Source organism: Salmo trutta, chromosome 15, assembly GCF_901001165.1.
Source record: "Salmo trutta chromosome 15, fSalTru1.1, whole genome shotgun sequence".
NCBI classification, from domain to species: Eukaryota; Metazoa; Chordata; class Actinopteri; order Salmoniformes; family Salmonidae; genus Salmo; species Salmo trutta.
Window position 1 is genome coordinate 7,271,241 of NC_042971.1, and position 27,535 is coordinate 7,298,775.

The 27,535-nt window shown below is 40.5% G+C and overlaps 1 protein-coding gene across 1 annotated transcript; it reads left to right on the forward strand.

Moving 5' to 3' along the window:
* LOC115149612 (zinc finger protein 239-like) lies at positions 1 to 27,535 on the forward strand. Its single transcript, XM_029692564.1, has 4 exons — positions 1 to 18; positions 3,517 to 4,115; positions 4,377 to 4,625; positions 27,397 to 27,535. Exons 1-4 carry the CDS (start codon positions 1 to 3, stop codon positions 27,533 to 27,535), a joined length of 1,005 nt encoding a protein of 334 aa, XP_029548424.1.

Below are 27,535 nucleotides of genomic sequence, written 5' to 3' on the forward strand. Positions count from 1 at the left end.
ATGAAAGTTCTGACCGAGGTAAAGTTGGATTTAAATTCAGACATTGGCCAAAATAATTAAAATTGTAAAAATCTATAACTAATTCATTGATTGTCACAGAAACATTAAACTAGGTATGATTTATTATATAAATGTCTAGCATACTTTTACAACCTTTGTTTTGAATAAAAATTCCAGTTTTGATTTTATAGAAATACATCATCTATAAAATTCCATTTAAAAGTGGTATAAATCAATAACTAATTCACCATTTGTCACAGAAAAATGAATAATTAAAAGTTAATTTGTGAAATTTCTTTCCTTAATGCATTTGAGCCAATCAGTTGTGTTGTGACAAGGTAGGGTTTTTGCACTTTCTAGTAGGCTTATATTGAACATATGGCAAATAGGAGTGGCAATGTCGTCCTCTATTATCCTCAGTAATTTTTCCATCCAAGTTGTCAGACCCCAGTGGCCTGAAAAAGAAAAGGAGAACCTCACACTCTAGGAGCTCAGATGCAATAATTTAATAACCTAATAACCAACGTTTCCACAGACAAGCTGTCTTCATCAGGGTATAATGACAAACACTGTGGGTCACTAGTTTATATAGACAAGCTGTCTTCATCAGGGTATAATGACAAACACTGTGGGTCACTAGTTTAAACAGACAAGCTGTCTTCATCACGGTATAATGACAAACACTGCAGGTAACTGGTTTATACAGACAAGCTGTCTTCATCAGGGTATAATGACAAACACTGTGGGTCACTAGTTTAAACAGACAAGCTGTCTTCATCAGGGTATAATGACAAACACTGCAGGTAACTGGTTTATACAGACAAGCTGTCTTCATCAGGGTACAATGACAAACACTGCAGGTAACTGGTTTATACAGACAAGCTGTCTTCATCAGGGTATAATGACAAACACTGTGGGTCACTAGTTTATACAGACAAGCTGTCTTCATCAGGGTATAATGACAAACACTGCAGGTAACTGGTTTATACAGACAAGCTGTCTTCATCAGGGTATAATGACAAACACTGTGGGTCACTAGTTTATACAGACAAGCTGTCTTCATCAGGGTATAATGACAAACACTGTGGGTCACTAGTTTATACAGACAGGCTGTCTTCATCAGGGTATAATGACAAACACTGTGGGTCACTAGTTTAAACAGACAAGCTGTCTTCATCAGGGTATAATGACAAACACTGCAGGTAACTGGTTTATACAGACAGGCTGTCTTCATCAGGGTATAATGACAAACACTGTGGGTCACTGGTTTATACAGACAAGCTGTCTTCATCAGGGTATAATGACAAACACTGTGGGTCACTAGTTTATACAGACAAGCTGTCTTCATCAGGGTATAATGACAGACACTGTGGGTCACTAGTTTAAACAGACAAGCTGTCTTCATCAGGGTATAATGACAAACACTGCAGGTCACTGGTTTATACAGACAAGCTGTCTTCATCAGGGTATAATGACAAACACTGCAGGTAACTAGTTTATACAGACAAGCTGTCTTCATCAGGGTATAATGACAAACACTGCAGGTAACTGGTTTATACAGACAAGCTGTCTTCATCAGGGTATAATGACAAACACTGCAGGTAACTGGTTTATATTGTGTCAAAGGACACACACAGGTGTCTGTAATCATGTCTGAGTGTGGCCTGATATCATTGGTTAATTTACAGATAGAAATAGAACATATGAAAACATAAATGGATAGCATAGGATCATAGATACAATTTGGCTACAATGACCTCCAAACATTTACAATGAATAGCAATATTCCAATAATGGATACATAGACCTCCAAACATTTACAATGAATAGCAATATTACAATAATAGATACATAGACCTCCAAACATTTACAATGAATAGCAATATTACAATAATGGATACATAGACCTCCAAATATTTACAATGAATAGCAATATTACAATAATGGATACATAGACCTCCAAACATTTACAATGAATAGCAATATTACAATAATGGATACATAGACCTCCAAACATTTACAAAGAATAGCAATATTACAATAATGGATACATAGACCTCCAAACATTTACAATGAATAGCAATATTCCAATAATGGCTATGTTGAGACAGACGGGAGCAAGGCTCTTTAAATTTAAGATCCAGGCAGCCTCTTGTTTTTAACAATAAATTGTCGAGGTCACCCCCTCTCCTAGGGAGGGTGACGTGTTCGATGCCGATATAATGTAGGGACGAAATCAAGGGGTTCGCTTCCAAAAAGTGGGTCGCAACTGGATACGTCATATAGATTTTAGAACAAGGACAAGTTCTAAGATAAATAACTGCCTTAGTGGTGCACGTGATAACACCTTTGATTGGGATCTGTTTCCCTGTTTGGGGGTGTTTGAAGGATCTACATTTATAAGTGCCATTGCATTGAGCGCAGCCATTACATTTGTAGTTTCCATCCAGAAGAGGTGTAAATAGACGTTGTGCAGAGATATTTTGGGGAGGTAAATCAGAGTTTAGTAAGAATGCAAGAATGCTTGGTTTTTGTGAGACTGTCCTTGAAAGAGATAATTTCTTGATTTTTGTACCCCTTCTCCTCTGCCAAATCGTTTTTTCTCTCCTTTAGAGTCTGTTATTAGGTCTATGTTGTTGTTAGGTGAAGTTATGGGTCCTACAGTAGGTCTATGTTCTTGTTAGGTGAAGTTATGGGTCCTACAGTAGGTATATGTTGTTAGGTGAAGTTATGGGTCCTACAGTAGGTCTATGTTGTTGTTAGGTGAAGTTATGGGTCCTACAGTAGGTCTATGTTATTGTTAGGTGAAGTTATGGGTCCTACAGTACGTCTATGCTGTTGTTAGGTGAAGTTATGGGTCCTACAGTAGGTCTATGTTATTGTTAGGTGAAGTTATGGGTCCTACAGTAGGTCTATGTTGTTAGGTGAAGTTATCGGTCCTACAGTACGTGTGTGTTACTGTTAGGATCTTCCAGTAGTTATTGATGGCCTTCCATGTGGCTCAGTTGGTAGAGCATGGTGTGTGCAACGCCAGGGTTGTGGGTTCGATTCCCACAGGGGGGGGGGAAAGGCATGAAATGTATGCATTCACAACTGTAAGTCGCTCTGGATAAGAGCGTCTGCTAAATGACTAAAATGTAAAAAAAAAAATGTAATGTTACTACTAATGTGAAAACAAGACAAAATATGACTATTGTTGCTCACTTGACTGTATTAAGACAATTGTCAAATAATTTAACAGACGTCAATTGTTGTACAACTTCATGGGTACACTCTGGGCATCACCTTTGACCTCAAATAAAGAGTGGATTTCTGCTGTTGTGGGACTTTAACCATCTGTTTAATTTTGTCGTTCACACAGGAGAGAGATGTGACTATCCTGGGTCCTCTGGGGAGTCTCAACAAGATCATGATGCTGACAGGGCAGAGAAGAGTCTCTCCAGATCAGAACACCTCAAGAAACACCAGCAGAGACCCACATTGAATAATCCTTACTGCTGCTCTGACTGTGAGAAGAACTGCAAATCTAAATCAGAACTTGAAATACACCGGAGAATCCACACAGGAGAAAAGCCGTACCACTGCTCTCATTGTGGAATTAGTTTCTCTAGATCATATTCATTGAAAACACACCTGCTAATTCACACAGGAGAGAAATCTTATAGCTGTACTCAATGTGGGAAGAGTTTTACTACATCTTCCAATCTGACTAAACATCAGAAAACACACACAACAGAGAAACCTTATAGCTGTGATCAATGTGGGAAGAGTTATGTTACATCTAGCTATCTGACTTTACACAAGAGAACACACACAGGAGATAAATCTTATAGCTGTGATCAATGTGGGAGGAGTTATGTTACATCTAGCTCTCTGACAGTACACCAGAGAACACACACAGGAGAGAAACCATTTAGCTGTACTCAATGTGGGAAGAGTTTTACGACATCTAGCTCTCTGAAGGTACACAAGAGAACACACACAGGAGATAAATCATGTAGCTGTACTCAATGTGGAAAGAGTTTTACTCGGTCAAGCTCCTTGGTTATGCACCAGAGAATACACACAGGAGAGAAACCATATAGCTGTAATCAATGTGGGAAGAGTTTTACTCAGCCAAATGGACTGATATTACACAAGCGGACACACACAGGAGAGAAACCGTGTAGTTGTACTCAATGTGGGAAGATTTTTATTCAGGCAAGCTGCCTGAAAGTACACCTGAGAACACACACAGGAGAGAAAACTTACCATTGCGCTGACTGCAGAAAGAGTTTTATTAGCTTAAGTAATTTAAAATCACACCAGAGAACACACACAGGAGAGAAAACACCATATAGCTGTACTCAATGTGGGAAGCGTTTTATTCAGTCAAGCTCCCTAATCGTGCACCAGAGAATACACACAGGAGAGAAACCTTATAGCTGTACTCAATGTGGGAAGAGTTTTACTCAGGCAAGCTGCCTGAAAGTACACCTGAGAACACACACAGGAGAGAAACCTTACCACTGCTCTGACTGCGGAAAGAGTTTTGTTAGATCAAGTGATTTAAAATCACACCAGAGAACACACACAGGAGAGAAACCACCATATAGCTGTACTCAATGTGGAAAGAGTTTTAATCAGTCATGCTCCTTGATATCACACCAGAGAACACACACAGGAGAGAAGCCTTATAGCTGTACTCAATGTGGGAAGAGTTTTACTCAGTCAAGTGGCCTGATAGCACACCAGAGAACACACACATTAGAGAAATCTCATAGCTGTCATCAATGTGACAAGAGATACTCTGTTAAAAGATCTCTGATCAAACATCAGAAAATACATAAATGAAGGAATTGTTTTAATAATTTCACAGTGTAGAATGTTTTAACATTGTAGTAGGAGTATTTTAATAATGTCACAATGTAGAACCCTAAACGTTTGCCCCCTGTTCTATTGATTTCAGCATGATATGGATATTAGCCTCACGGAAAAATCCAGGCTCTGAAATGGAAGAGTTACTATTTATGTGATTTAACAAAAAGTGACTAACAAAAAAAGAGTTGTTACACTTACCGTGTTGGTTACGCACTTGAATCAAAATGCAACACTTCAAAATGTATCTGGCTGTTTTCTACAAATTGTCCTCTAACCAGGGATGTACACATTATTCCCAGATTCTGTGTGGTTTTTGAGCTGTTAGTTTTAACAGGACGTGCAACCACATCTCCCTCCTGTCGCACAACTGATTTCAACATGATACCGATGAGTGATGACAAATAAGTGTTGCGTTCCTTTGTTTAGTGACCCTTAAATTTAAATGCATCACTCCAAAATGTAGCTAACTGTCTCCTGCAGGTTGTCCTCTAACCAGTGAGATAAAAGATATCTCCCATTTCCATGTGTTTTTTGTTGTTGTTGTTGTTGGTTTCAACAGCACAAACAACCAGATTTTTTCCCCCTAATTGATATCAGTGATTTATTGCTACTTGTCAAAACAACAGCGTTTTTGGTGCTTGTGCAGTTTATACGGTGCTTGTTTAAAAAAAATCTAAGTAATATGATTATTGTGGCAGATGTATATAGCACATGTTATGTTTAGGTTTTCAATTTATCCCAAACTGTTTCTGCATATTGGTTATTGATTTGGACACGTTAAAACTGTGTTTTGACGTTGGGGCTATCCCACCTAGCAAAATGTAATTGAAAAGCTGTTGAAAATAAGACTATGCAACCAAATATTTAATATTTACATTTCATGTAACATTTAGTAATGATAATTATTTATGTAACCAAATGACATTTTTTGGGTACAATTATATTGACATTGTTGCCCTGCTTTTAGAATATCAGGGTACATTCTCAGATGTGCCAACCCAAATGTACTAGAGCATGACATTGGGGACTGGGCCCCGATCCAACAACATACCTATCTAGTGAACCCTGAAAAGAGAGAGAAGCTCTGCAGTGAGGTGGAAAGTTACTACGGATATTGTAGGAGTTTCCTCTTGAAATCAGACATGTCTGAGGTAAGGACAACTTGGCTGCTGATTGTCTCAAGGGTGGGCAGTCAAAAATATGTGTTTTGTGTTTAGCCAGTGCGTTGCCATGGATCACAATTTATTTTGACTGCACGTATTGGAGATGAGTTTTGTTTGGGCTCGTTCCAAGGGGATGAGAGTTCTAGAAGCTAGTGAGTTTTAGGAAGACGAGAGTTCTAGAAGCTAGTGAGTTTTAGGAAGACGAGTGTTCTAGAAGCTAGTGAGTTTTAGGAAGACGAGAGTTCTAGAAGCTAGTGAGTTTTAGGAAGACGAGAGTTCTAGAAGCTGGTGAGTTTTTGGAACACGAGAGTTCTAGAAGCTAGTGAGTTTTAGGAACACGAGAGTTCTAGAAGCTAGTGAGTTTTAGGAAGACGAGAGTTCTAGAAGCTAGTGAGTTTTAGGATTCTATAGTAAGAAGAGAAAAAGGAGAAAATAAGTGTGTTTTTCTTGTTTTTAATTGTTGACAGGAGGTGAAGCATTTTAGTTGTTTTTAATATGAAATGGAAGTTGTTTTCTGTTGGTGGTGAGCAAACTTGTCTCACAAAAATATAGGATATATTTGTTGTCTTAAGGGGGAAGGTGTTACATGCTTTGGTTTTTCCATTTATGTTTTGAGGTTGGACTTTAGCACGTATAGCTCCTTAGCACGTCTAGCTCGTTAGCACTGTGAGGGAAATTTCTATTTAACCTTACTAATGCTGGTGTAGTAAAATATAATTGTTTAAGCCGAGGCATTGGGCTTGAGATTGGTAAAGAACCTAACTCCTATAACATAGAAAAGTGTGTTGATAGAGGCCTGTTCTAACTGTTCTGGGTGTGTAGAATGAACCCATGATGTCCAGACTGTTCTGGGTGTGTAGAATGAACCCATGATGTTCTAACTGTTCTGGGTGTGTAGAATAAACCCATGATGTTCTAACTGTTCTGGGTGTGTAGAATAAACCCATGATGTTCTAACTGTTCTGGGTGTGTAGAATGAACCCATGATGTTCTAACTGTTCTGTGTGTGTAGAATGAACCCACGATGTTCTAACTGTTCTGGGTGTGTAGAATGAACCCATGATGTTCTAACTGTTCTGGGTGTGTAGAATGAACCCATGATGTTCTAACTGTTCTGGGTGTGTAGAATGAACCCACGATGTTCTAACTGTTCTGGGTGTGTAGAATGAACCCATGATGTTCTAACTGTTCTGGGTGTGTAGAATGAACCCACGATGTTCTAACTGTTCTGGGTGTGTAGAATGAACCCACGATGTTCTAACTGTTCTGGGTGTGTAGAATGAACCCACGATGTTCTAACTGTTCTGGGTGTGTAGAATGAACCCACGATGTTCTAACTGTTCTGGGTGTGTAGAATGAACCCATGATGTTCTAACTGTTCTGGGTGTGTAGAATGAACCCATGATGTTCTAACTGTTCTGTGTGTGTAGAATGAACCCATGATGTTCGGACTGTCAGCCAAGAATATGACAGAAACTGACTGGTTCCTCTTGATCCTCCACAGAGTAAAGGTTATATCCTGCACACCAGTAACACAGCTATTGTTCTGGAGCCTGTTTCTGGGGTAAGATTGTGGTGGAGAAATCAGAATTAGCTAAGTAACATGGATAATTAAGATGTCTTATCTGCAGAATATGCTGATATGAACTATTGACCTCTTGCTATTAGAATGTCTCCTTTCTAAATCTGGTGTTGGCAGCTGCACTTCCTCCCTCAAATGGGCTTCAGTCACCTTGAGTCCAGAGAGGGGAGAAGTCAGGCTTATCGATCACATGTCCCTGTTGCTAGGCAGAATATCAGCATCTATCACATGTCCCTGTTGCTAGGCAGAATATCAGCATCTATCACATGTCCCTGTTGCTAGGCAGAATATCAGCATCTATCACATGTCCCTGTTGCTATGCAGAATATCAGCATCTATCACATGTCCCTGTTGCTAGGCAGAATATCAGCATCTATCACATGTCCCTGTTGCTAGGCAGAATATCAGCAGGGAGGCAAAGGAGATCAGAAGGAAACATTGTTTCCATGTGAACTGTGTGTTTATTACAAACCATGTGAAGGGATGGCCTGAGTAATGGGGAACCAATCACTTGTCTCCACAGTGTCTGTGCGTCAGTCACCTCCTCCTAGGGGGAGATTGTATTTGGGGCCCAAGGTCTGGCACAGGATGTGTTGGTGTTTGGAACCATTGTATGTCGTCTCTGAAGTTGCACCTATCCTGAGATAGTATATAACCCAGAAGCCTCCTTGTTATAACAAGCCTTTTAATAAAAGTAAAACCTTGATTATTAATTTAGCCTCTCCTCATTATTGATTAAGGGTAGAATTCCCACCACAGCACGTCTAGCCCGTTAGCACGTCTAGCCCGTTAGCACGTCTAGCCCGTTAGCACGTCTAGCCCGTTAGCACGTCTAGCTCGTTAGCACGTCTAGCTCGTTAGCACGTCTAGCTCGTTTGCACGTCTAGCTCCGTTAGCACGTCTATCTCCGTTAGCACGTCTAGCTCGTTAGCACGTCTAGCTCGTTAGCACGTCTAGCTCCGTTAGCACGTCTAGCCCGTTAGCACGTCTAGCCCGTTAGCACGTCTAGCTCGTTAGCACGTCTAGCTCGTTAGCACGTCTAGCTCGTTAGCACGTCTAGCTCGTTAGCACGTCTAGCTCCGTTAGCACGTCTAGCTCGTTAGCACGTCTAGCCCGTTAGCACGTCTAGCTCGTTAGCACGTCTAGCTCGTTAGCCCGTCAAGCTCGTTAGCACGTCTAGCCCGTTATCACGTCTAGCTCGTTAGCACGTCTAGCTCGTTAGCACGTCTAGCTCGTTAGCACGTCTAGCCCGTTATCACGTCTAGCTCGTTAGCACGTCTAGCTCATTAGCACGTCTAGCTCGTTATCACGTCTAGCTCGTTAGCACGTCTAGCTCGTTAGCACGTCTAGCCCGTTAGCACGTCTAGCTCATTAGCACGTAGGACGCACTGATTGGTGTCACCTCGTTAGTCAGTATGTGTTACACCTGTGCTGGCTTGTCCATCTTGTTATGGTTGAATATTGCATCCAATTGTTACAATTTTAATCAATGAATTTTCCTTAGAATGCTCATTAGTCTTTCAGTTATTATTCTGTTTTGTATCCTCTTATGTTTGCTGAGTAGTATATATTTCTGTTTATTTTTATTGTTTTTTTATTTGTTTTTTCCTGTGAAGCCATTGCGTTGCATCCATGTCTGAAATGTGCTGTATGAATAAAGCTTGATTTGATTTGAACATATTGTAAAACTAATGAACCCGATGACTGACCAATCAACAGACTCTTGCAAAACCAATGAACAAATATGTGCAAAAGCAACATGTATCTTGGTCCATCTTAATATGAAAAACAGTATAAATTCAGTATGGGGGGCCTATATAGGGTGTGGCCAAGGTTTATTTGGGGTGGTCTCAGCTGGTTGGGGTGTGTCTGTAGAAGCGGTGGTCTGGGTGTAGGTCCTCTTGGTGTGGGTTCTCTCGGTGCAGGTCCTTCGGGAGGGGGTCTTGCAGGTCTGGGAGAGTGTCTGCGTGTCTGGGCAGGGTGTCTGTTGCTCTGTTTGTCCTGTGTGAGGTGCTGGGGCTACAGATGAGAGTGACGTCCTTCAGGGTCCTGCAAACGTTGGGATTGCTACCTTGCAGAGGTGGACCTGGTCATAAAGGCTGTTCAAGTCCAGGGTAGAGTGGTGGGCCAGGTAGACGTTAGATTTTGAGGTACAGTTCTAACATGACATATTATTTCCTAACCATTCACAATGCTGGCTGAGGTACGAGTAAAACATGACATATTATTTCCTAACCATTCACAATGCTGGCTGAGGTACGAGTAAAACATGACATATTATTTCCTAACCATTCACAATGCTGGCTGAGGTACGAGTAAAACATGACATTATTTCCTAATTGTCAAAAAATCCCCACTCCTTAATCAACTGGTCTCTCTCTGTTTAACCAGAATAACGTGAGTTGTGACCTTCAAGCTGATAGACTGTTAGTCCATAATCAACTAGTCTCTCACTGAGACAGCTTTGATGGCCCAATAAAAAAACTGTAAGTTTCTGCCAGCCAATGTGATAATTCCTGTACAGTACATATGTAGAAGGATAATTCCAGTGCAGTACGCAATAAAGGGTGTTGAGGGATAATTCCAGTACAGTACATGTGTAGAGGGATAATTCCAGTACAGTACATGTGTAGAGGGATAATTCCAGTACAGTACATGTGTAAATGGTGTAGAGGGATAATTCCATTACAGTACATGTGTAAATGGTGTAAAGGGATAATTCCAGTACAGTACATGTGTAGAAGGATAATTCCAGTGCAGTACATGTGTAGAGGGATAATTCCAGTGCAGTACATGTGTAGAGGGATAATTCCAGTGCAGTACATGTGTAGAGGGATAATTCCAGTGCAGTACATGTGTAAATGGTTTAGAGGGATAATTCCAGTACAGTACATGTGTAGAGGGATAATTCCAGTGCAGTACATGTGTAGAGGGATAATTCCAGTGCAGTACATGTGTAGAGGGATAATTCCAGTGAAGTACATGTGTAGAGGGATAATTCCAGTGCAGTACATGTGTAGAGGGATATTCCAGTGCAGTACATGTGTAGAGGGATAATTCCAGTGCAGTACATGTGTAGAGGGATAATTCCAGTGCAGTACATGTGTAAATGGTTTAGAGGGATAATTCCAGTACAGTACATGTGTAGAGGGATAATTCCAGTGCAGTACATGTGTAGAGGGATAATTCCAGTGCAGTACATGTGTAGAGGGTGTTGAGGGATAATTCCAGTGCAGTACATGTGTAGAGGGATAATTCCAGTACAGTACATGTGTAGAGGGATAATTCCAGTGCAGTACATGTGTAGAGGGATAATTCCAGTACAGTACATGTGTAGAGGGATAATTCCAGTACAGTACATGTGTAGAGGGATAATTCCAGTGCAGTACATGTGTAGAGGGATAATTCCAGTGCAGTACATGTGTAGAGGGATAATTCCAGTGCAGTACATGTGTAGAGGGATAATCCCAGTTCAGTACATGTGTAGAGGGATAATCCCAGTGCAGTACATGTGTAGAGGGATAATTCCAGTGCAGTACATGTGTATAGGGATAATTCCAGTGCAGTACATGTGTAAAGGGTGTTGAGGGATAATTCCAGTACAGTACATGTGTAGAGGGATAATTCCAGTACAGTACATGTGTAGAGGATGTAGAGGGATAATTCCAGTACAGTACATGTGTAGAGGGATAATTCCAGTGCAGTACATGTGTAGAGGGATAATTCCAGTGCAGTACATGTGTAAAGGGTGTTGAGGTATAATTCCAGTGCAGTACATGTGTAAAGGGTGTAGAGGGATAATTCCAGTGCACCGGTTATTGACTGGAGACTTAAAATGCTGAAAACAGGTCCCTGGTGGAATGACAACAACATGGCTGCTTGTTAAAGAAGAGATGGAGAGAGAGACAGAGATAACCATATACATTGCACATGGACCGTAAGAAGTCCTGAAGGTATTGAAATGCCTGGGCTCGCAGGGGATGTGTTAATTCATAACCCATCATTTATACCTGTTAATTCATAACCCATCATTTATACCTGTTAATTCATAACCCATCATTTATAGCTGTTAATTTATAACCCATCATTTATACCTGTTAGTTCATAACCCATCATTTATACCTGTTAATTCATAACCCATCATTTATACCTGTTAATTTATAACCCATCATTTATACCTGTTAATTCATAACCCATCATTTATACCTGTTAATTCATAAACCATCATTTATACCTCTTAGTTCATAACCCATCATTTATACCTTTTGCTTGAAAGGGGTGGTTCAGGCAGGCTGGCACACTCCCTAACCATACTTCTTACTTGACAGGAACTAATGGGGATCCATAATAAACCACAGGAAGAGTAGCTGCTGCCTTGGCAGGAACTCATGGGGATCCATAATAAACCCCAGGAAGAGTAGCTGCTGCCTTGACAGGAACTAATGGGGATCCATAATAAACCCCAGGAAGAGTAGCTGCTGCCTTGGCAGGAACTAATGGGGATCCATAATAAACCCCAGGAAGAGTAGCTGCTGCCTTGACAGGAACTAATGGGGATCCATAATAAACCCCAGGAAGAGTAGCTGCTGCCTTGACAGGAACTAATGGGGATCCATAATAAACCCCAGGAAGAGTAGCTGCTGCCTTGACAGGAACTAATGGGGATCCATAATAAACCCCAGGAAGAGTAGCTGCTGCCTTGGCAGGAACTAATGGGGATCCATAATAAACCCCAGGAAGAGTAGCTGCTGCCTTGACAGGAACTAATGGGGATCCATAATAAACCCCAGGAAGAGTAGCTGCTGCCTTGGCAGGAACTAATGGGGATCCATAATAAACCCCAGGAAGAGTAGCTGGTGCCTTGGCAGGAAATAATGGGGATCCATAATAAACCCCAGGAAGAGTAGCTGCTGCCTTGGCAGGAACTAATGGGGATCCATATTAAACCCCAGGAAGAGTAGCTGGTGCCTTGGCAGGAAATAATGGGGATCCATAATAAACCCCAGGAAGAGTAGCTGCTGCCTTGGCAGGAACTAATGGGGATCCATAATAAACCCCAGGAAGAGTAGCTGCTGCCTTGACAGGAAATAATGGGGATCCATAATAAACCCCAGGAAGAGTAGCTGCTGCCTTGGCAGGAACTAATGGGGATCCATAATAAACCCCAGGAAGAGTAGCTGCTGCCTTGGCAGGAACTAATGGGGATCCATAATAAACCCCAGGAAGAGTAGCTGCTGCCTTGGCAGGAACTAATGGGGATCCATAATAAACCCCAGGAAGAGTAGCTGCTGCCTTGGCAGGAACTAATGGGGATCCATAATAAACCCCAGGAAGAGTAGCTGCTGCCTTGGCAGGAACTAATGGGGTTCCATAATAAACCCCAGGAAGAGTAGCTGCTGCCTTGGCAGGAACTAATGGGGATCCATAATAAACCCCAGGAAGAGTAGCTGCTGCCTTGGCAGGAACTAATGGGGATCCATAATAAACCCCAGGAAGAGTAGCTGCTGCCTTGGCAGGAACTAATGGGGTTCCATAATAAATACAAATACTTGTATCAATATGTTTGTCTCTTTACTCTCGGATTCTAAAATGCTAATTAACATCAAAGTAGACGACATGCAAGACTACAAATCCCTCCAACCTCCTGCATGTCATCTCTAGCCAACACCTTTCACAGAACAGTTCACTGAATTGTCCATTGAAATACATTTTGACAATTTAATCATTGATACATTAAGGCCTGATTGGTGGAGTGCTGCAGAGATGGTTGTCCTTCTGGAAGGTTCTCCCATCTCCACAGAGGAACTCTGGAGCTCTGTCAGAGTGAACAACGGGTTCTTGTTCACCTCCCTGACCAAGGCCCTTCTCCCCCGATTTCTCAGTTTGGCCGGGTGGCCAGCTCTACAAACAGTCTTGGTGGTTCCAAACTTCTTCCGTTTAATAATGATGGAGGCCATTGTGTTCAAGGGGACCTTCAATGCTGAAGATATTTTTTGGTTCCTTTCCCCAGATCTGTGCCTCGACACTATCCTGTCTCAGATCTCTATGGACAATTCCTTGACCTCATGGCTTGGTTTTTGCTCTGATATGCACTGTAATCTGTGGGACCTTATATAGACAGTTGTGTGCCTTTCCTAATCATGTCTATTCAATTGAATTTACCACAAGTGGACTCCAATCAAGTTGTAGAAACATCTCAAGGATGATCAATGGAACCAGGATGCATCTGAGCTCAATTTCGAGTCTCATAGCAAAGGGTCTGAATACTTAAGTAATACATTTGCAAAAATGTAAAAAAAACAACAACAAAAAAAAGTTTTTGTTTTGTCATTATGAGGTATTGTGTGTAGATTGATGAGGGTGGAAAATTATTCAATTATAGAATAAGGCTTTAACTTTAAAAAGTGTGGAAAAAGTGAAGGGGTCTGAATACTTAACGAATGCACTGTATACCACTGGCAGAGTTTTCTACCACTGGCAGAGTTTTCTACCCCTGGCAGTTTTGTACACGGTCATGAGATACGTGGCATAGAAAAGTCCAATCTTAGGAGAGTACATGGGAGGCACTATACTGTGTGTCTGCAGGTGTCTATCTGGTCAAAACCACTGATACAGGTGCCCCTCCACCCTCTGGTGGAATGGATCATGTCGACAGAGAAACCTAGATTCAAATACTTAGATGTGTGTGTATTGGGTATATGTTGTGAAAGTGTTAGATTTTACTTGTCAGATATTACTGGACTGTTGGAGCTAGAAACACAAGCATTTCGCTACACCCGCAATAACATCTGCTAAACAAGTGTATGTGACAAATAAAATGTGATTAGATTTTTATTTGAAATAAACGTCCTATTTATCAAAGGTGTTTTTGGCTGGGGTCAAAATGACTCCAAAGGATTTGAATTTGTTAAAAGTCCATATTGATACAGAAACACTAAACCATGATTTAGATTTACTAACAACAAGTTGATTGACAAAGTCATGAAAAATGTAATAGAATTGAATAAACCACATTTTGTCTATGATAAAAGATATCCCTCTGGGGTCAAAATGATCCATGTCAGAAGTATGGTTCAATGCAAATATGTAGTGGGTGTAAAGTTTGTTTTAAATTCTCACTCATTAAAAACGAATCAATCAACACATGCTTCTCTTTGAACGACTTAATATAATATTAAAGTTTTCTGAAATAAATGAAAAATAAACGTTTGGTTCCTCAACTGCGTTGCCCTCCAGTCAGCAGATGGCGATGTGTGTCTTTTAGGTTCAGGCGATGCTGCCAGTGTGACGTATAATCTAGTGGACGGGACGCTCCTTCAACAACAACAGCTAGTCAGACACCTCGGTCGCTTTCTAGCAAACATAGCTACAACATTCACGCTCTTTACACTGGTTTGGTGTATATTAGTCGCTGTGTATTAAACACACTTCTGTTGTATGTACTTGTTGACCTATTTAATTATATATTTACGTTGTTTGTCAGCTAGCTGGTTTGCTAAGTTAGCTTAGAACTAGGCTAGTCGCTAATGCTAACTAGCTAACATCTCCGACCATGAGTTCACTAAGTTACTCTCCTCCTGTTAAAGAAGAGGAGGTCTGCTGGACGGAGAAAGAAGCTCTAGTGAAAGAGGAGGAGGAAGAGAAGGATGTTACAATACAAAAACAAGTAGAGGGTGAGGCTGTTACCGTGAAAGAAGAAGAGAAAGACGTTACAGTGAAAGAAGAGGAAGACGCGTTCAGAGTGAAAGAGGAGGAGGATGTTACAGTAAAAGAAGAGGAGGAAGAGAAAGAGGATGATGCAGTTTTTGGATTGAAAGAGGAGGAGGGGGAGATGACTGTCACATTGGAGGAAGAAGAGGAGGTTGGAGATCTGTTTAACACCAGTAAGTACCGTCTCTGCAGTCGTTGAACCAATATGCAGTAAAGGGGTTCTACACTTTAATGTTGTTCTGTAGGAATGGCTGAAGCCACACTGTAACGTGTAGAACATCAAGAGTGGACCATCAGCAAAACATTAACAATTGATCAAATGCATCCAATGACAATGCCTGAAATACTGTAGTCCTCAATATCTCCTATTAGATTAGCCCAATATGTTCTCTTAAAGGGGCAATCAGTAGTTGTTACATCCATTTAGGGACTTATACATTAAGATATGTACCCATTGTTTCTTGAATAATTCACTTATAAATGCCTCATGAGCTTAGTTCAACTGTCGTACCCCATCAGAACCCAAAATATAAGCTTTTTTTACTCCAATGTTTGTCAGTAAATATTAACAAACACTGTATATCCTCAAAACATGGTTAAAACTATAATGTTGATATCATGGATGGTTGCATTTCTCCAGCCCCATCCCTCAGCTTTTTACCGAAACGGGCAGGGAGTACGCTTTGTTATTGTTTCTACTGCTGATTGCTGCCCCCGTTACTCCTCAAGGTCCAAGGACTGCATGTTATTTTCAGAGGTAGACTGGCTCTGGCAGCTAAAATAGTAAAATATTCCACCTAAATGTGAATCGATTCTCAATTGCGATTCGTTTCTAGAAACATAAATCGCTGTACTTTCATATCACATCAAAATAATTTCATACAATACATCTAAATAGGTAACCAGTTGCGACGCCCCAGACCAAATTGGTTTCTCGTCATTTCTCCTTCCTTCAGGATTCTTTTTTCTTCTTTGGACTTTATATGGCGGTTGGCAACCAACTTTCAGGTGCATTACCACCACCAACTGGACTGGAGTGTGGACCTCAGTTCATCTTTTAATCACCCACGTGGGTATATACCAAGACAGTCATGAAGAGGGCACAACAAAACCTTTTCCCCCTCAGGAGACTGAAAAGATTTGGCATGGGTCCCCAGATCCTCAAAAGGTAATACAGCTGCACCATCGAGAGCATCCTGACCGGTTGCATCGCCGCCTGTTATGGCAACTGCTCGGCATCTGACCGTAAGGCGCTACAGAGGGTAGTGCGAATGGCCCAGTACATCACTGTGGCCAAGCTTCCTGCCATCCAGGACCTATATAATAGGCGGTGTCAGAGGAAAGCCCACAAAATTGTCAGCGACTCCAGTCACCCAAGTCGTAGACTGTTTTCTCTGCTACCGCACGGCAAGTCTTGGACCAAAAGCCTCCTCAACAGCTTCTACCCCCAAGCCTTAGGACTGCTGAACAATTCATAAAATCACCACCAGACAATTTACATTGACCCCCCACCCCCCTCCCTTTTGTGCACTGCTGCTACTCGCTGGTTGTTTGTTACCTATGCATAGTCACTACGCCCCCACTTTCATGTACAGATTACCTCAACTAGCCTGTACCCCTGCACACTGACTCGGTACCGGTGCCCCCTGTATAAAGCCTCGTTATTGTTATTCTCATTGTGTTACTTTTTATGATTACTTTTTATTTTAGTCTACTTGGTAAATATTTTCTTCTTGAACTGCACTGTTGGTTAATTAAGGGCTTGTAAGTAAAGCATTTCACAGTAAAGTCTAAGTTGGTGTCTTGACGGATTTGTAAAAAAACGGTTTGTCATAAAACACTATATATATATTTTTTAAATGTTGCTGACACCCCTCCCCAGAGGTGTCTCATTGGGAATTAGATTTGATTACAAATTGCCCCTGTCTGTTACCACAGAAGGGTTCTGTCTGTCCCATTCCCAGCTAGGGTACGAGGCGCTTTGTCACCAGTACCTATGACTGGTTGATAGGTGAAACCTCCATGCTTATTATAGAAAAAGTAATTAGGGGGAAACTATTTAGTAAACTGAAATAAAATAAGAAACCTGTTTGAAAAATGAAAACTATTCCAAAACTATCTTTGACTCAAACTAAAATAGCCTAAAATAATAACCAGCATGAATTATGTTCAGTTTGAATAATTTATATCTTAACTTTGGGCAAAAATAGAATTGGGTTTTAAATATTTTTGTGGTTTTAAAGCTTCTGAATCTGGTGGCTGGTAAATGCTGCCATGGGATGGCAATGTTTCAAATAGACCTAGCTTGTGTGTCATTATCACAAGCTATCACCAGAAATACTTTAAGAAATGAGGATATTGGAAACTCCTTTCAATTCGTATTAACAGCTTAAAGAAAATAACATTGGCATGAATTACCCTCCGTGAACAAGAAGCACAACATTACAAATATTTTCAGAGACGTGAGATAATTAACTTGTTCTCTATAATATCGTATAGCTTTGCAATCGTAACAAGCAGACCAGAGAATCTTGTTTCTCATGGTCTTAGAGTCCTTAAGGTGCCTTTTGTCAAACTCCAAGCAGGCTGTCATGTTCCTTTTACTGAGGAGTGGTTTCCATCTGGCCATTCTACCATAAAGGCCTGATTGGTGGAGTGGTGCAGAGATAGTTGTCCTTCTGGAAGGTTCTCCCATCTCCACAGAGGAACTCTGGAGCGCTGTCAGAGTGACCATCAGGTTTTTGGTCACCTCCCTGACCAAGGCCCTTCTCCCCCAATTGCTTAGTTTGGCCGGGTGACCAGCTCTTGGAAGAGTATTCCATTTAAGAATGATGGAGGCCACTGTGTTCTTGGGGACCTTCAATGCTGCATAATTTTTTGGGGAACCTTTGCCCAGATCTATGCCTCGACACACTCCTGTCTTGGAGCTCTACGGACAATTCCTTCGACCTCATTGCTTCGTTTTTGCTCTGACATGCACTGTCAACTCTGGGACCTTATATAGACAGGTGTGTGCCTTTCCAAATCATGTCCAATCAATTGAATTTACCACAGGTGGACTCCGAACAAGTTGTAGATACATCTCAAGGATGATTAATGGAAACAGGATGCACCTGAAAGCAATTTCGAGTCTCATAGCAAAGGGTCTGAATACCTAAGTAAATAAGTATTTTAGTTTTTTTTACCTGATTTCACTTTTTCATTATTGTGTGTTGATTAATGAGGATTCTATTGTGTGTTGATTAATGAGGATTATATTGTGTGTAGATTAATGAGGATTCTATTGTGTGTAGATTAATGAGGATTCTATTGTGTGTTGATTAATGAGGATTCTATTGTGTTGATTAATGAGGATTCTATTGTGTTGATTAATGAGGATTCTATTGTGTGTTGATTAATGGTTGGTTTCTCAAATGATTGCTCCTTTGCACCCCAGTATCTGAACTTGCACATTCATCTTCTGCACATCCTACCATTCCAGTGTTTAATTGCTATATTGTAATTACTTTGCCACCATGGCCTATTTATTGCTTTACCTCCCTTATCCTACCTCATTTGCACATGCTATATATAGATTTTTCTACTGCATTATTGATTGTATGTTTGTTTGTTCCATGTGTAACTCTGTGTTGTTGTTTGTGTCGAACTGCTTTGCTTTATCTTGGTCAGGTCGCAGTTGCAAATGAGAACTTGTTCTCAACTAGCCTACTTGGTTAAATAAAGGTTAAATAAAAATTTTAAAAAACAGTTGACCGACTAAAAAGGGACTTTAAGACTATAATTACTGTTCCCTGAAGGAGGGAAACAAGGTACAACACCTGTTTGGCCCTGCCCTTTCCTGGGTCGGTGAATAGCTGTATTAAATTAAAGGAATGAATCTCACCCTCACGCTCATCACCTGTTGAAGGCGGGGCGCGTATTTAATAGTGTGTTGTACCTAGTTTCCCTCCTTCAGGGAACAGTAGTTATAGTCATAACGTGTGGATTTAATAGTATGTTGTACCTTGTTTCCCGCCTTCAGAGAACAGTAGTTATAGTCATAATGTTAAGCTTGTCATATGATGAACTTCAGCTTAAATACTGGATCTTGCTGTCAGACAGTTTTTTTGTTTTTTGAAATGCACTCGAACTACGTAAAATTAAGTGGCTTTTTATGTTACGCTGGGAAAACAGTTTTCATGGGCACAGAAATCCAAAATCATTTCAGTTTGCTAAATCCAATGGTTCTAACCTAGAGTCACCTTAACCTCTGGAGGTGGGACGCTATCGTCCCACCCACGGTTCACACTATTCAACGACCAGTGAAAAATCAGAGCGCCAAATTCAAAACCACAAAATGTCATAATTCAAAGTTCTCAAACATAGGACTATTTTACACCATTTTATAGATACACTTCTCCTGAATCGAACCACTTTGTCCGATTTCAAAAAGGCTTTACAGCGAAAGCAAACATTAGATTATGTTAGGAGAGTACATAGACACAAATAACCACACAGCCATTTTCCAAGCAACTAGATGCATCACAAATACCCAAAACACAGCTAAATGAAGCACTAACCTTTGACGATCTTCATCAGATGACACTCCTAGGACATCATGTTACACAATACATGCATTTTTTGTTCGATCAAGTTCATATTTATATCCATAAACCCCATTTTACATTGGCGCGCGACGTTCAGAAAATATTTTGCCTCCAATACTGCCGGTGAATCAGCACAACAGTTTACAAAAATACTCGTCATAAACGTTGATAAAATATTAAACTGTCAATCAAAGAATTATAGATGAACATCTCCTTTATGCTAACGCTGTGACAGATTTCAAATAAGCTTCAAGAGGAAAGCACACTTTGCAATATTCTGAGTACTGCGCTCAGAAAAATACACTAGGCTATACAGATACCCGCCATTTTGGAGTCATCTAAAATATTAAATAGCATTAGAAATATTCACTTACCTTTGATCTTCATCAGAAGGCACTTCCAGGTATCCCAGGTCCACAATAAATGTTGCTTTGTTCGATAAAGTCCATCATTTATGTTCAAATAGCTCCTTGTTAGCGCATTCAGTTAGCTACTCCAAGTGTAGGATGCGCGCTGAAAATGTCACGACGAAAAGTAAAAAAGTTCTATTTACGTTCGTTCAAACTTTGTATAGCATCAATCTTTAGGGCCTTTATAACGTGAAACTTCTGTAATATTCCAACCGGACGATTCCATTGTCTTGAAAAACGTTTTGGAACACAGCTACCTCTCACGTGAATGCGCGCCAATGAACTGATGTCCTTCCCTGGATCACCAACTTCCCCACCTTCTTGTTTGCTCTCTGTTCATCATAGACGCCTCAAACAACATTCTAAAGACTGTTGACATCTAGTGGAAGCCTTAGGAAGTGCAAAATGAACCCTAAGTCACTGTGTGTTCGATTGGCAATGACTTGAAAGGACTACAAGCACCAGAATTCTCACTTCCTGGTTAGATTTTTCTCAGGTTTTTGCCTGCCATATGAGTTATGTTATACTCACAGACGTCATTCAAACAGTTTTAGAAACTTCAGAGTGTTTTCTATCCAAATCTACTAATAATATGCATATTCTAGTTCCTGGGCCCGAGTAGTAGGCCGTTTAATTTGGGTACGATTTTCATCCGGCCGTGAAAATACTGCCCCCTACCCTAGAGGTTAACTTTATTTACAACACCCAAATGGATACTGTCATTAATGTGGTTCTTCAATAATTACACATAATTCTTAATACTGTAGCTGTTTAGCTAGTCACATGTTCAACTATCATCAGCTGATCCAGGAACTGAATGCCAGTCAAATGACAAACATCACGACATAGATATATTTGTTGTTAGGTGAAGTTAGGTGAAGTTAGGGGTCCTACAGTAGGTCTATGTTGTTGTTAGGTGAAGTTATGGGCCATATTGGCAAACACTCATTGTAAGGCTGATGGAAAAGCCAGAGAGCATTTTACTTGTTGAAGTATAAAGCAGTTGATTTGCAATGATGACACAAACATTATATTAAGCAGGACATTCAAACAAGCCTTACAATTATAATCCAAAGTAGTGTGAAATGCACTCATTAGCAACCTGGAAATGGAGGTTACTCCCCTGAGTTTTACCCCATTCACATTCAGAATACATTGTAAGAAACTAAAATCTTTGCTCACCATTTTTGCTCCTGGCAGATATACTACATCCATAACTAGTGGTTCCCTCATTACCAGATATAGTACATCCATAACTAGTGGTTTCCTCATTACCAGATATACTACATCCATAACTAGTGGTTTCCTCATTACCAGATTTACTACATCCATAACTAGTGGTTTCCTCATTACCAGATATACTACATCCATAACTAGTGGTTTCCTCATTACCAGATATACTACATCCATAACTAGTGGTTTCCTCATTACCAGATATACTACATCCATAACTAGGGGTTTCCTCATTACCAGATATACTACATCCGTAACTAGTGGTTTCCTCATTACCAGATATACTACATCCATAACTAGTGGTTTCCTCATTACCAGATATACTACATTTTACATTTACATTTTAGTCATTTAGCAGACGCTCTTATCCAGAGCGACTTACAGTAGTGAATGCATACATTTCATTTCATGCATTGTTTTGGTACTGGCCCCCCGTGGGAATCGAACCCACAACCCTGGCGTTGCACACACCATGCTGGCGTTGCAAACACCATGCTCTACCAACTGAGCAGATATACTACATCCATATCTAGTGGTTTCCTCATTACCAGATATACTACATCCATAACTATCGGTTTCCTCATTAGCAGGGAGGAGTTTCTACAACCAGATTGTGTGGGCATCGCCCTCGTGCCGCAATTTTATTAAACACAGAAAAGGGCCTATATTGGAGACCAAAAGTTGTCTGGCACACTGTTTAGTGTTTCAACAACATGAATAACTTATTTCTAGCCTACAATCATCGATGTTACTACTAATGTGAAAACAATACAAAATATGTCTATTGTTGACTATTAACTATGTCACTTGACTATATTAAGACAATTGTCAAATAATTTAACAGACGTCAATTGTTGTACAACTAAATGGGTATGCTCAGGACATTACCTTTTACTGTGGATTTCTGTTGTTGGTGGGCCTTTAACCATCTGTCTGACTTTGTTGTTCACACAGGAGAGAGACGGGACTTTCTTGGATCCTCTGGGGAGCCTCATGATGCTGACGAGGCAGAGAAGAGTATCTCCACATTAGAACATCTCAAGAAACACCAGCAGAGACCCACAGGGAAGAGAACTCACTGCTGCTCTGACTGTGGGAAGAGTTACTCAAGATCAGATTCACTACAACTACACCAGAGAATTCACACAGGTGATAAATCTCACTGCTGCTCTGACTGTGGGAAACTTTGCAAATCTTCATCAGAACTTAAAATACACCTGAGAATTCACACAGGAGAGAAACCATACTACTGCTCTGACTGTGGGAAACGTTTCTCAAGATCAGACTCACTAAAACTACACCAGAGAATTCACACAGGTGATAAATCTCACTGCTGCTCTGACTGTGGGAAATGCTGCAAATCTTCATCAGAACTTAAAATACACCTGAGAAATCACACGGGAGAGAAACCTTACTGTTGCTCTGACTGTGGGAAGAGTTTCTCAAGATCAGATTCACTAAAAGTTCACCTGAGAATACACACTGGAGGGAAATCTCACTGCTGCTCTGAATGTGGGAAGAGATTCAACTCTTCAGTAGACCTTAAAATGCATCAAAGAATTCACACAGGAGAGAAACCTTTTGGCTGTGATCACTGTGGAAATAGTTTTACTCAGCAAAGCAACCTGAAATCACACCAGAGAATACACACTGGAGAGAAACCTTATGGCTGTGATCAATGTGGAAAGAGTTTTTCTCAGCAAAGCAACCTGAAATCACACCAGAGAATACACACCGGGGAGAAACCCTATGGCTGTGATCAATGTGGGAAGAGTTTTACTTTGTCAAGCTGCCTGATAGTGCACCAGAGAACACACACTGGAGAGAAACCTTTTAGCTGTGATCAATGTGGGAAGTGTTTTGTTACATCTGGCAATCTGACTGTACACCAGAGAACACACACAGGAGAGAAACCTTATAGCTGTAATCAATGTGGGAAGAGTTTTACTCAGTCAAGCAGCCTGATAGTACATGAGAGAACACACACACAGTAGAGAAGCTTCACTTGTTCAGATTGTGGGAAAAGCTTTTCAACATCACAGACTTTGAAGCTGCACCAGAGAACACACACAGGAGAGAAATCTCTTGTGAGCTGTGATCAATGTGACAAGAGATACTCTGATAAAAGATCTCTGATCAAACATCAGAAAATACATGGTGTTGTTGCATTATGTCAATGAAATAATGTCACAATGTAGAATGTTTTAACATTGTAGTAGGAGTATTTTAATAACTTCAGAATGTAGAACCCTAAACGAGAGAGAGTTACTATTTATGTGATTTAACAAAAAGTGACTAACAAAAAAAGAGTTGTGTTACACTTACCATGTTGGTGACCCACTGGAATCAAAATGCAACACTTCAAAATGTATCTGGCTGTTTTCTACAAATTCTCCTCTAACCAGTGATGTACACATTATTCCCAGATTCCGTGTGGTTTTTGAGCTGTTAGTTTTAACAGGACGTGCAACCTCATCTCCCTCCTCTCGGCACAATTGATTTCAACATGATATCGATGAGTTATGACAAATAAGTGTTGTGTTCCTTTGTTGAGCGACCCCTACATTTAAATGTATCACTCCAAAATGTAGCTGACTGTCTTCTGCAGGTTGTCCTCTAACCAGTGAGGTAAAATATGTCTCCCATTTCCATGTGTTTTTTTAGTTGTGTTAGTTTCAACATCACGTAAACCTGATTTCCCCCCTAATCGATATCAATGATTTATTGCTACTTGTCAAACCAACAGTGTTTTTGGTGCTTGTGCAGTTTATAAGGTGCTTGTTTAAAAAAAATACAAGTAATATGATTGTTGTGGCAGATGTTTGTGTACATAGCACATTTTATGTTTAGGTTTTCAATTTATCCCAAACTGTTTCTGCATATTGGTTATTGATTTGGACACTTTAAAACTGTGTTTTGACATTGGGGCTATTTCATATTTACATTTCATGTAACATTTAGTAATGATATTTATTTATGCAACCAACTGACCATTTTTTGGTACAATTATATTGACATTGTTGCCCTGCTTTTAGAATATCAGGGTTCATTCTCAGATGTGCCAACCCAAAATGTACTAGAGCATGACATTGGGGACTGGGCCCTGATCCAACAACATGCCTATCTAGTGAACCCTGAAAAGAGAGAGAAGCTCCGCAGTGAGGTGGAAAGTTACTACGGATATTGCAGGAGTTTCCTCTTGAAATCAGACATGTCTGTGGTAAGGACAACTTGGTTGCTGATTTTCTCAAGGGTGGGCAGTCAAAAAGTTTTGTGTTTTGCGTTTCGCCAGTGAGTTGTCATGGATCACAATTTATTTTGACTGCACGTTTTTCCGTATTGGAGATGAGTTTTGTTTGGGCTCGTTCCAAGGGGACGAGAGTTTTAGTAAGATGAGAGTTCTAGAAGCTAGTGAGTTTTAGGAAGACGAGAGTTCTAGAATTGTGGGGGAAAAATTCGTTTTTTTTCTTGTTTTTAATTGTTGACATCCAATGGACACCATGTTTATATTGGTGAAGGTGAAGCATTGTAGTTGATTATAATGTGAAATGGAAGTTGTTTTCTGTTGGTGGTGAGCAAACTTGTCCAACAAAAATATAAGATATATTTGTTGTCTTAAGGGGCAAGGTGTTACAGGCTTTGGTTTTTCCATTTATGTTTTGAGGTTGGACTTTAGCACGTCTAGCTCGTTAGCACGTCCAGCTCCGTTAGCACGTCCAGCTCCGTTAGCACGTCCAGCTCCGTTAGCACGTCCAGCTCCGTTAGCACGTCCAGCTCCGTTAGCACGTCTAGCTCGTTAGCCCGTCTAGCTCGTTAGCACGTAGGACGCACTGTTTGGTGTCACCTTGTTAGTCAGTATGTGTTACACCTGTGCTGGCTTGTCCATCTCGTTAGTGGGAAGGTGTTTCACCTGAGCTGGTCCAGGTTCTAGTTAAGAGTGTCTGGCCCAGTGCTCCAGTTGTCTTGATACATGTGGAGAGTCAACACCTTTAGTTGCTCCACCTTTTTGGTTTGTTTCCGGTCTTTAAGTTTGGTGTGGGTTTTTCTCTTCTTGGGCAGATTTAGTGAGTCTCATGGTGGGTGTCTTTCAGGTCCCAGTTGTTGTTACTAGTCAACTTTCAGAACCACATATTTTGGGGTTGGATATTGCATCCAATACATTTTTTTATCAATTGCATTTCCTTAAGGTGCTCAGTTGTCAGTCTCCTGTTTTTTATCCTCATGTTTGTGTACTAAATATTTATTTTCATTGTGTTGTGTCCTGTCTGAAATGTGCTGTATACATAAAGCTTGATTTGATTTGAACAAATGAACCCAATGAACAATCAATAGACTCTTGGTCCATCTTAATATGGAAAAACAGTATCAATCCCACTTTTCCAGCCTGCTGAAGGCGTGGTGGAGTGGTAAACACCACCCCCGGCTCTACCAGGGGCTTGAGGTGGTCTCCCACAGCTCTGCCATGCTCTGTGGCCTTGCTGTTCCATTTATTGACTGCCCCTGCAACACAGAAACACATTTAGTCATATTATATAAAACACTTAAAGTAATGGATATGGAGCATCTATGGCCTCAGTTACACCTGGCACCTAAATGTGACTTCTGTCATCTGATCACTCCAAGCTGCATTAGGTTCAGATCTACCAGGATGGGCCTTTGACAGTCTGGATGCAGTCAGGCCACTGTATATAAATAAGCAATGTAAAGAGATGGGGTGAATGAGTGGGGAAAAGTACATTATATACCAATTACCTTCATAAATCAAATCAAATGTTATTGGTCACATACAGGGGTTCAGCAGATGTTATTGCGGGTGTAGTGAAATGCTTGTCCTCCTAGTTCCCACAGTGCAACAATTTCACAACAAATACCCAACACACAAATCTAAGTAAAGGAATGGAATTAGGAATGTATAAATATATGGATAAACAATGTCAGAGCAGCATAGTCTGAGATGGGGGGGGGGGGGTATTTGATCCCCTGCTGATTTTGTACGTTTGCCCACTGACACTTTCACTGACAAAGAAAGGATCAGTCTATAATTTTAATGGTAGGTTTATTTGAACAGTGAGAGACAGAATAACAACAACAAAAATCCTGAAAAACGCCTGTCGAAAATGTTATAAATTGATTTGCATTTTAAAGAGTGAAATAAGTATTTGACCCCTTTAACTTGTTGTCTGAAAATAAAATATACATTTTACTGAACTGCGTCCAGTCAGCAGATGGACTACATGCCGCTTAGGCCGCCCATTGTGACTCCATCAAGAATTCAGCAGAGCAAGTTTGTATGAAGGTCTGGTTATTGAATGGGTACCTAGTTCAATAGTAATATCCTCTAAAACGTTCTGGTGACAAACTTTGCTGCCCTGTTTCCAGTTGTCCACATGGCTGGAAGAACCTATTCAAGTAAGTAAGTAAATAGATTTTGAAAATGTAAAAAAAACGATGTATTATTAGCTAACTAGCTACAGTGCAGGCTAACTCAAATGAGCTGCTAAATGAGCTAGCTATCTATCCAACTTCACATTCTGTATAGATAGATAGATTGATAAGTGAATTAAATATCATCTGCTACCTAAATTCATATTAGCTATCTATCTATTTATCACTGTAAAAAACAAACTCCAAATGCATTTGTAGGTAGCTAGCTAACAGCAATGGAGGAGGGTGAAAGTGTTTGAATGTTAAATGACGAGACAGAGTAACCAGTCTTGTTCAGTATATTGCAATACATCCGGGTATTTCAAGCACACAGGTAAAAACACTGGAGTTGCAGTAATTAACATTTACCAACAGATGGCATCACTGTGCCATCTTACACCCATAACATCTTTCCTTTTACAAATCAGACAGCACACAGACAGGGACGAGCAACTCCAGGCATTGAGGTCTGTGATTCTGATGGGCTGGCCCGACTGCAAGGAAGAAACTGCTTTAGCCGTCAGAGATTATTGGCCAGTCAAAGAGGAGCTCAGTGTTCAAAACTGA